The 11,611-nt window shown below is 36.7% G+C and overlaps 1 protein-coding gene across 1 annotated transcript in view; it reads left to right on the top strand.

Moving 5' to 3' along the window:
- Nucleotides 1-11,307, top strand: part of CLCA2 (chloride channel accessory 2) — a gene marked incomplete at both ends in the record, with an annotated part of 39,563 nt that extends 28,256 nt beyond the window's left edge. Inside the window, 4 exon segments of the mRNA XM_081056174.1 lie at nt 1,789-1,959; nt 5,073-5,306; nt 10,867-11,269; nt 11,271-11,307. Coding sequence (XP_080912300.1) covers nt 1,789-1,959; nt 5,073-5,306; nt 10,867-11,269; nt 11,271-11,307 — 845 coding nt within the window.
- Nucleotides 11,308-11,611: the final 304 nt, after the last annotated feature.

Below are 11,611 nucleotides of genomic sequence, written 5' to 3'. Positions count from 1 at the left end.
CTTGTTTTGTCTATTGGGATGGATCCAAATGAACTTCTCATATTCTGATTGCTTCTCCATGGCCACACCTTTCATTTTTTTGTATATAATCCAGAAATGCACTTTGCAGAATGTTCTTCCTTCACCCCAGCCTGTGGGCTGGCCTACAGGGGAGCAGGTACAATTATCTTACGAAAGATCACTTGAATAGGCTCAATAGGCTTTTATATTTATTCCCTGGAATGATTTTATTTAGTTGATGTCTAAATTTATACCCTAATGAAAAAAAAAAAACAATCAAAAGATTGTTTAGGCATCAAAGTGTAAGTTTAGATTTTTCCCCCCAATACTTAGCACGCATGTATTGTCTAACACTTATTTTTATATTGGAAGAAATACTTACCTGCTAAATAAAACTAAGGAACAATAATAAAATGTATACCTGTAAAATGCTTTATAATTTAAAATACACTTTCTCATACACATTTGCAAATAATCATCACAACAAACCTGTGAGGTGTTATTCCCGTTTTATAGACGAGACAACTTGGGCTCAGAGAGATCGTTTTACAGCTACTGAGTGGCAGATCCCCTGACCCCCAAGCCAGGGTTCTTTCTCATGTCTTTCCAATTCAGTGATTAAAAGAGGTGGCAGTGGTAACTGTGGCATACGGAGATTTGTCTTTATCATACCTCAATTAGAGGTAGGCCTTATGAGTCATTAAGCCACTAAAAACCAAGACTTGATTTCTTTCCAGTACATAAAAACCATTTCTAAATCTACTATGATCATAAGTTCCTTAGCGCTTTTTATTTTAATTAAATCTAGTCCCTTTTCTCACGTTAAGGAGCAGCCCTGCCTCTGCAGTGGGGACTCCAGAGCATTTACTTTAGTGACAATACAATGCCAGAGAACAGGGCTGGGCGAGCGGTCTGTGAACGGAGTGGATTCTAGACCAGGACAAGCTGCTTGCCCCATGTGGCCATCTGCACTGCAACAGTGCATGTGATCTGCACTTGGGCTAAGCTGTGCCTCCCTGAGGCCTAGGAGTCTAGGCCTTCCTGCCATTCAGGCACGGACTTGGTTTGGAACTGAACTGCTCTCTAAGGTTCAATACAAAAGGAAAGAAGTCTAGCAGTGGCCAAGCTTTAACCATGCCTTCTGAAACAAGGCACGGTGGATGGAACCAAAGGCTGTCCACCTCCAAGTCACTGAGCCCCTTCTAATCTAGAATAACGGTTCCATGGACCCTTTGAGGAAATTGAATGATTTCATACTTCACACTATCTTATCAACTACCAAAGATTTTTTTTTTTTCCAATCAGGAGTTTTTTGGTTTTGAATCAGGGCTTCTGGCTACTCATACACCCCTGGAAATTATGTGAAAATATGTATATATGCACATATATTTATTTCCTAGGGACAGAATAGCTTTTATCTTAAAAAGATCTATGACTATAAACAAGCTTAAGAATGTTCTTGGTTTCTGTGAGAAACTAGTATTATTTTCAGTGACAGGAAGGAGAGCTCTAAAGGTGACTATTAAATGCTTTCTTAGCACTGAAGTAGGTACAACTCATTCACCATTAATAAATAATTTTTCATAGGTTAAGGAGCCATAGGGAGAAATTATGGAGCCATTGCATTTTTAATCACCTGATAATATCAAAAATTGTGATGACCATGACAGCATATGCTAAAATGGGAAGAATAAAGGGAATGAATCGTGTTTTTTAACGGTTTAATTAAATATTAGTAATCAACTGTGATAAGTGTTGACATTAAGTTTTTTTTATATATATATACAGGTGCTGATGTTATAAAAAATGACGGAATTTACTCGAGGTATTTTTTCTCCTTTGCTGTAAATGGTAGATATAGCTTGAAAGTACATGTCAATCATTCTCCCAGCATAAGCGCCTTAGCCCACTCTATCCCAGGGAGTCATGCTATGTACATACCAGGTTACATAGCAAATGGTAAGAATCATTAGCACTGTTATCTGAATAACATCATTTAATGTATATATCACTGATGAGTGTGTGTGTGTGTGTGTGTGTGTGTGTGTGTGTGTGTTTGAGAGAGAGAGGAAGAGAGAAGTGAAAGAGATGGAATTTCAAACTTCTTTCTACTCAAGTCAATGCATAATTTGTTGACTATCTCTTCAGTCCTTAAAAGTTCATGGTTGCAGATAACAGAAAGGCTATAGGTAATTCCTACAGATTTCTCCTACCTTCATTTCAGTAATTATTTTGACCTCTTTCTTGTGACTATTCTATCAGAATTACTAACAGATAAAGAGCTTTATTGAATTTTTCCAGTTCCAGCTCCTGCATTTCCTCTACAGAGGTTTAGGCAAGAGAAAGAGGGAAATAGTGGTTAGCAGTTAAAAGAAGGAAGCAAATAGCCCAAACAATCCACACAGGAAATGAGTTCCTAAAAAAATATGAGTTTGGATATTACAGAGGACTGAGTGCTTCCTGAAGATGTTCTGTCTTCTTTCAAGATAAAAGTGCCAAATAAATAGAAGACACATCTTTTAAACACCATTATTATAGTTCCAGATGGGAAGCAGTGGTTAAAGTATAACAGACAAGCAGAAATAATGCTACAGTATTTTAAATCATCTTATAGCTTTTAAAAACATTTCTAAGCATTCTTATTTGCAAAACTGCCGAATCTTTATAAATACTTTTCATGTATGTTAGTACCTACAACTAGTGATTTTGTATCTAGATATAATACTTCGTGCCTAAATAGATAATCCCTCTTTCATTTATGCATCAAACCTTTTTGAAAGCCTACTAGGTGTCAGGCTTAGTTCTAGGAACTTGGGATACCAGGCAGAATAAGATTCGATGCCACGGGAAGAGCTTGCAGCCTACTGATTGGTCTAAGCGTCTTTTCAAAACCTGGGAATTTAAAGGATGAAAATATCAGCATCTAGCGTACACTGAGGTTAGAAAAGTAATCTGCATACTTCATACAGGCCCTTAATAGCACAGAAAGGAAAAGTCAGATTTCCCTATGTATGCCTACTATACATAACATTTACTTTATCAGCTCAGGTGACGGCCTTGAGCACACATTTCATTGGAAAATGGGAGCTGCCTATTTCCAAAACATCAAATTTCCAGACACAGCATTATATACTCTTTTCCTCTCCTCCTCAAAGGCCAGTGTCTCCATTGGATTTGCTCTGGATACCATCCAGCCTGCTCATCCAAGGGTCTTGAGGGCTCTGCCTTATATGTTCTGTTCTACTGACCCCTCTGGGCAGCATTCAAGCATGATTTATTACTTTCCATATTAAAATATTTTTTGTTGGTCCCCGTCATCTACTGTCCACCTTTCTAGTCCCTGTCATCTGGTTCCTTGAAATTTATCCAAACCTGCTCACTGTATTTTCTTACTTACTGCAACCTCACTTCCATCCGAATCACTCTTTCATCCAAATCATCCAATCTGACTTCCATCCAAATCACTCCACGGAATAGCCTTGGCCGTAGTCACCAGTGACCTCCCTGAGATAAAAGCCAAAGGACACATTTCAGTCCTCATTTTACCTTAGCAGTATCTGACACAGCAGATTGATTTGTCCTTTGTAATTTCCTGGTTTCCATATCACACTCTCCTGATTACCTCTGATGCTCTGAAACTTTGTTGTCAGTTTCTTTTTCCAGCTCCTCTTTATCTGTTGTTGCCAATTCTCAGACTTTATTCCTAACCTTCTCACTCTACTATTTGGAGCCACACTGCCTGGATGGGAAATCTAGTTCCTCCATTTACCAGCTGTGTGATTTTGAGAAAGTTACTTAGTTTCTTGGGTACTTCAGTTTCCTCATCTGTAAGAATAGGGGTAATAATTGTACCTTGTTCAAAGCACTGCTGGGAAAATTAAACAGCTAATACACATAAGATATTTAGAAAAGTGCCTGGCACATAGTGAGCCAGGCAATCAATAAATGTAATTTATCATTATAGTTGAAATTCTCATTAGGCAATCTCATTAATCTATGACCTTAATATATCTGTATGTCTATCACTTTCAAATGTATAACTTTGAAATTATTAAATCCAGGTAAAACCCACTTTTGAGATTAAATCAATACCTAACTATCTCCTTGATATCTTCAAGTAGATGTTTTATACAAATCACAAACCTCGTAACTTATGTTTTTAGTATCTTCCACTTTAGTCTGCTTCTCCTCCCAAGTTGCTTATTTTAAAAAGCTGGGAGCTATTTTGTTGTTGTTGTTGTTCATCAATTTTCTCTCCTGTGCTAGTCCATATTCAAATCCACCACCAGCATTTGCTGATTTAATCTCCAAAATACATCTCAAACTGCCTAATTCTTGCCTCCTCTCCAACCGCTATCACCCAGCCCAAGCTCCCATCTTTTCTCAACTGGAGAGTTGCAACGGCTGTCTCAGTGGCCTCGTCTTGAGGTTTGAATCCATTCTCCACTGAGAGCAGCCAGAGTGGCCTGTTAGAGAGCAAATGTGATCACATCACTGCCCTCCTTCCCCAAAGAATGGAAGATTAAATTCTGATACCACTACAATGGCCCACGAGGTCCTGCATGAACTTTTCTCCTGTCTTATCTCAAACTACTCTCCTTGCTCTAATTAAGTTTTACTAACTTGCAAAGCTCTTCTGCACCTCAGTGTTTTCATACAACCTCTTCCCTCTGCCTGGGATAATCTTACCACTACTCTTTACCGAGCTGATTCCTACTCAAAGTTTAGGAACCTGTTAAATATAACCTCCATGATAACACCCTAAATTATGTACCTATGTTATTTTCTTTCATAGCTTCCTGCCTTTTTTCCTTATGTTTATCACAACTTGTAAATTCTATGAGGTGTACTGCTTTGTCCGTGATTACTGGCACAGCACATGCCTCCAAAATACTTATTGAATGAATGAATGGATGGATGAATGAATGAATTGTTGAATCAATAAACTGTTATTCTTAAGATGTAGTAAAGAAAAATAGGTTTTAATATATCTCTCAATAATCTGTTAAAAAACAAGCTATTCAGGAAATTGTAATTTGTTGTTTTGGCTATTCTTTTCTTTGGTGTCCCAGGTAACATTCAGATGAATGCTCCCAGAAAGTCAATGGGCAGGAATGAGGAGGAGCAAAAGTGGGGCTTTAGCCGAATAATCTCAGGAGGTTCTTTTTCCGTGCTGGGAGTTCCAGCTGGCCCCCATCCTGATGTGTTTCCACCATCCAAAATTATTGACCTGGAAGCTGTAAAAGTGGAAGAGGAGCTGACTTTATCTTGGACAGCACCTGGAGAAGACTTTGACCAGGGCCGGGGTAGGTTTCTTGGTTTCATTACCTATTTTTCTACAAGGTAGCATTTCTAATAACTATCCAAGGGGTTCATTGAATAAAAATAGCTTTGCAATTTAGAGCTAACAAAGCTTCACAAGGTTGTCATGAAAAGCTTTGAGTTGCTGATAAGACTTTATATCATGGAGTCTATGAATGAGAGCATCTCAGCTCCCCCAGCGTTGAAGAGGCCCTGGTAAACTGACCAGCATTAGTCAAACAGAAATCTTGATTGGCAACATAAATACCACATGTAATGGTGATCTTACCAATAGAAATGAACTCTGCATTACAGAGCATGGACTTCCAAATATTGGAGGTGATTCGTTTTCTGAAGATTGGATAGTGAATATTTATTTATTCATATTTATAATTCAAGTTTAAGGAAATAATTTTCATAAGTCATGTAAAACTTGGCTCATTTTCCTCTCCCATTTCTGGCCATCATTTTTGTCAGGGAGGCAGGGACCAGTTTCCTTATTCGGGGCTTTCTTACCCTTGCTTGGGTGAACATTGATGAAGTTTCTCCCTAACCTTCCAGCTTCAGGCTTCCCTCTACCTTCTATCTTGATCCCCATATCTATTCAATAGAATAACTCTTCTCAAACAACAACCTTTCCGACATCTTTGCCATCACCAACACATGGTTATCATTGATTACATATTAAACGTTTTATTTCCTGATGCCTCTGATTGAGAATCCTATAGGAAACAACCTTCTCTATCGAGAGTTGATTTTTTTCAATATCCATCAATATAGAGACCAGGTTGGGCCTTTACCAGTCTTGCTTCTTTCCAACATGGGGCATCTTTCTTTGGCTCACAATTCTCTCTTTGTTCTCTATATTGTTGGAAGGGATCTCCGTTACAAACAGTTCTGTGCTGCCAAGAAATACTCAATTTTGAAGCTTTGTCCTCCAATTCCTTTATCAAAATCTCTCTTCTTGCCAGAGAAGTGAAATACTTTACATTCCAAATTAAGAATTCTCCTAATTTAAAGGTTGTAGACGTGAAACAATTAAAACTGGGATGGATATGTCCTTTGTATAATGGAAACAGCTGTGACTTAAACATCAGGAAAATAATCATTCCCACTCTAGCTTTAAGTTCAGCTGTTTGATCTTTGGCAGATTGCTTAAATTCCACTGGCCTCAGTTTTCCTACATGAAAAACAGGACAAAAACCATGTACTTCATAAGATCCTGTGTAGAAGAAATAAGATGACACATATAAAATCAGAAAGGGAAGAGAAAGTGTCCCTAGTAAGTTTCTGAGCTACTGGTTTGCATCTCCAGAGACTTTTCTAGCTTCCTGTTTGGAGTAAGGAGCCACAAACACTCCCATCTCTATTTGAAGGTAAGGGTTGTGCCTGAAATCTAGTACTTTCCCTTTTTCCTCACTGCCTCAGAAGCATAGCAGTGTATTAAAGAGACAAACAGAAGCTCAGACTCCCATTACTACCAGAAAGCATTTTTTTCAAGAGTCCCAATAGTTTCAACTACACGAACATATAGTTTCAACTACAGAATAGTTTCTACTACAACTAGTAGAAACAAAGCAAACATGTGGAATTAGTGGTTTTTAATGGCTCGAAAAGAATAAATATAACCAAACAGGTTTAGTACAGAACTGATATCATAAAAGACATTAGAAAGGAATAGAGAGACCTTCCCTGTAACAGAGAGACCTGATGAGCAGGATGATTGAAGCAGATCAAGCTTGTTATAATGTTAAAACCTCAGACCACAAAAGAAAAATGGGGGGAATGGTGGATGTGTTTTAATTTGCTGAGATTACTCACCCATAACTGATTTGATGGCTCAGCAATGGTAAAATTGGCCAGCTAGCCATGAGTAGACCAACTAACAAGAAGGTACCTGTTTAACTCATAAACGTGTGCTTTCATGGCCTCTTTCCCCCCCACAAATTGTTGTCTAGGAAGGTGTTATCTTCACCTCAATGGCCAGAGTTAAAAACAATGGGGGCATGTCTCTACATTTACAATTATTAAAAATATTCATAAAATCCTTGTTAGCAATAAATGAACATTGCACCCATGCATACACATATCAGTATACATTCAGGTACTAACTCTTCACCACATACAATATCCTAGAAAAGATGAGCAATTACATGGGATAAAGGAAACATTACCAGATCACCGTGATGTTTGGGAACATAAAGTTAACCCTTGAGCAAGACAGGTTTGAACTGTGTGATCCACTTACACACAGATTTTTTTCAATAAACATAGTTGGCCCTTCATATCCGCATTCTGCATCCCAGATTCAACCAACCATAGATCAAAAACAGTATTTTCACATTCCTATTCGAGGTGTCCCAACTTCAGATTCCCAACTGCTGATTGCAAATGTTGTTTTCCATCTGTGGTTGGTTGAAACCGTGGCTGTGAAGGGCCAACTATAGTTAAGTTTGGAGGGAATCACCAGTGATGCGTGGATTTTCTCCTATGCCGGGTCAGTGCCCCCAAGCCCCGCATCCTTCAAGAGTCACATGTACATAGACTAGGCATTATGTAAACGGATGACTTCCTTGGGCTTTCATTAAAAGTCTGGGGTAAAATAATTGCTAAAACTGAGTACCAAGCTTGATCTGTATGTCTGCTATAAAGTGAATTTCCTTTGTGTTTTCTCCAGAAACTAAAGTGAAAATATAGTATTTACTCGTCAACGATGTGCCCAGCACAGTACTAAACATTACACAAATGTAATTTAAGATGGTCATTGCACTCCAAGAACACACAATCCTGTATTGTGAGAAAAAAGGCACAACATGGTCAAAAAGCCATTTTACATAGAACACAGTATCAGTTTTATGATTCAGTCTTTGGGAGCCACAGGTATTCAAAGGATATAGAGGCCAGTGTGGGTGGGGGCAGAAGAGAGGACAGGGTGGGGGCAGAGCCTTGGGAATGGGACCAGGCCACAAAAAGCACCACTCTTAGGCCTTCTTCCCTGCTCTGGCGATCTTCCCGACCTGAGTAACAGCCTCACTTTTGCACTGCTTCCTCTGACATCTCCATAGTGTTCGTACACGGCCATAGTTCCAAATATCATCCTTGAAATGTGTTTCCTTCGTGAATATTACATCATATATCATATTATATTATATTATACACACATTAAATGGATATGTCAGTGGATCTCAAAAATCATTGAGATTATTTTTATTTTTTTCTGAGTGCCTCAGTTTAGATGATTTTCATAAAACTGTCATAAAGTTTACTGAGTCTTTCTTCTGTTGTATCCAATCTGCTCTTAATCCTCTCAAATTAATTTTTCATTATAGTTTCTTTTTTTTTTTCAATTCTAGGATTTCCATTTCTTCTTTTTAAAAGTTTCCACACCTCTCCTCAAATGTTCCATCTCTTCATTCACTATATTCAACTTTTCCTGTAGACCTATAACACATCCATCATGGTTGTTTAAAGTCCTTGTCTTTTAATTAAAAATCTCAGTCATTTGTGACTGTTATATTTGTTGATATTTTTCATGACCATACATCACACTTTCTGTTTCTTTACATGGCTAGTGATTTTTTCTATTACATATTGGACATATGGTAGCAAATTATAGAATCTATTATAGTTCCTTGAAGAGTTTTAAAATTTTTCTAATAGATACCTTAGATCACCTTGAATTTGAGGAGGCTGGATTTTACTTTTGGCTAGGGTTTGTCTATTTCAGTTTTGCTCTTAATTCTAGGGAATCTCCCTTAATTTTGGGACACAATCTTTTTTCCTAAGATGTGGATTTTCTAGTGTTTCAATGGACATCTTAAGGTATTTATCAACCTCCTCTCGGCAAGATTCATACTCCAAAATCTATCTCTCCCTTGTGGAGGGCATTAGCATAAAACTGTTCAGTTTTTATCCATGTAGCTGTTGTTTTTCCCTTGAGCCCAATGTTTCACCCAAACATGCATAACTCAGAGGTCTTCAAATGATTTGAGAGAAGTTAATACACATATTTTGGGCCTGTCTCTCAGTGGCTCCTTCCATTTTCAACCACTCTGGGAAACCCACAGAAATCAGAAGTTCTCTTATTTTTCAGATCAATAAGATAGTAGGTTTTTGTATCAGTGCCAGCTATGTGTACTGGAGTGGTACGTGACCTCAGAAGAAAAGCTATATAAATATCTGGTTCCCAGTCTGGTTCCCTTCTTGTAAGTGTTGTATCTCCTCTGGTTTCTGTCTATTTTTTATTTGAGTCCAGTACTTCAATAGTTTTTTTGTTTTGTTTTGTCTTTCTTTCTTTCTTTCTTTCTTTCTTTCTTTCTTTCTTTCTTTCTTTCTTTCTTTCTTTCTTTCTTTCTTTCTTTCCTCCCTCCCTCCCTCCCTCCCTCCCTCCCTCCTTCCCTCCCTCCCTCCCTCCTCCTTCCCTCCCTCCCTTCCTTCCTTCCTTCTTTACTTCCTTCCTTCGTTCTTTCTTTCTTCAGAGTTTATACATGTTATCTGCTGGAAAGTTAGTTCAATAGAAGTCACTCAGTTATTACCAGAACTAAACTTTGCTTTGATACAAGTTACAAATATTTTTGCCACTTAACATTTATGTTTATATTTTGCTGACAAGGTTTTGTTCCCATGTAGAAGTTTTATAAATTTATCAATTTTATGTTATGGCTTCTGAATTTTGAGTCTTAATTAGAAGAACCTTTCCCATTTTGAGATTATACTGGAATTTATTCATTGTCTCCTACTAAATACTTAATATTTTTATTTTTTACATTAAACTTTTCGACCACTTCGGAGTTTATCCTGAAAAAGTAATTTTGTAGTATGGATCCTATTTTTTCACAACATTTTTTTTTAAATTTATTTATTGAGGTGACAATTGTTAATGAAATTACATAATTTCAGGTGTACAATTCCGTATTACATCATCAATAAATCCCATTGTGTGTTCACCACCCAGAGTCAGTTCTCCTTCCATCACCATATATTTGATCCCCCACAACATTTTAACCTAAATGTTAAAACACCATTATCAAGAAATTTGTGTTTTCCTCCATTAATTTGAATTCTATCTCTATTACATACTAAATTCCTAAATCAATTTTTGCCTATTTTTGACATGTCTATTCATGTACTAGTACTACTGGTTTTTAGTTATTAAAGCATTAGAGTGTTTTTATATCTAATAGAGTTTGTCTACAATGCTATCTTGTAGATTTTATATGGCCAATATTAATTATTTATTTACCATTTAAACTTTACAATAAGCTTGTTAAAATAGAAATTAGAGGTACTTTTAATAGAATCATATAAAATTAACAAAATAAGTGGGAGATAGCTTTATTATGCTGAATTTTATTCTTCAAAAAAACATAAAGTCTTTCTTTTTTGCTTAGGTTTTAATATGAGTTCTTACACAGTGTTATTAAAGTTTTGTTCATGTGCATATTTCTTGTTAGGTTTATTCCTAGACATTTTTTGTTGCTATTCTTATTAGTCATTTATAATAAATTAGAAAACTTACTCAAAGTGACTTAACCTTCCCATTTATATATATTTTTTTAATTTCAGCTAACAGCTATGAAATCAGAATAAGTAAAAGTCTACAGAATATTCAAAATGACTTTAACAATGCCATTTTAGTGAATACATCAAAGCTAAATCCTCAACAAGCTGGCACCAAGGAGACATTTACATTCTCACCAAAGCTTTTCATAAATGGACATGAACATCAACCTGATGGAGAGACACAAGAAAGCCATAGAATTTACGTGGCAATACGAGCCATGGATAAGAACTCCTTAAAGTCTGCAGTATCTAACATTGCCCAGGCATCGCTGTTGATTCCCCATAATTCTGCTCCTGTATTTGCCAGAGATTATGTTATATTGAAAGGAGTTTTAACAGCAATGGGTTTGATGGGAATCATTTCCCTCATTATAGTTGTGACACACTGTATTTTAAACAGGAAAAAGAGAAGACAAAAAACAGAATGGAACAAAATTACTATGAATAAATGCAGAGAGTACCTTGCTCCTTAGATACAATACCCACACCCTTTGCACTTTACAAAAACATACCAATAAACACAAATTAACATCAAAACTGTTAAAAATGCTTTGAATTTTTGCATAATACAAATCAGATTTTTACATGGTAAAAAGACAAAAATTCTTTTGTAACACTCATTTTGGGGGGAAAGTAGGAAACCTTTAAGCTCAGGCTATGGACAAAATAATAAAAATTATTCTCCAGAGTAATGTCTTTAAAGGCAAAAAAAATGAGGTCAAAGTTGAATCAAAGAGTCAAGAAAAGT

The sequence above is a fragment of the Rhinolophus hipposideros genome, assembly GCF_964194185.1.
Source record: "Rhinolophus hipposideros genome assembly, chromosome: 8".
Taxonomy (NCBI): domain Eukaryota; kingdom Metazoa; phylum Chordata; class Mammalia; order Chiroptera; family Rhinolophidae; genus Rhinolophus; species Rhinolophus hipposideros.
The sequence above is the reverse complement of the archived record's forward strand: the minus strand, read 5'-3'. Positions and strand labels throughout refer to the sequence as shown.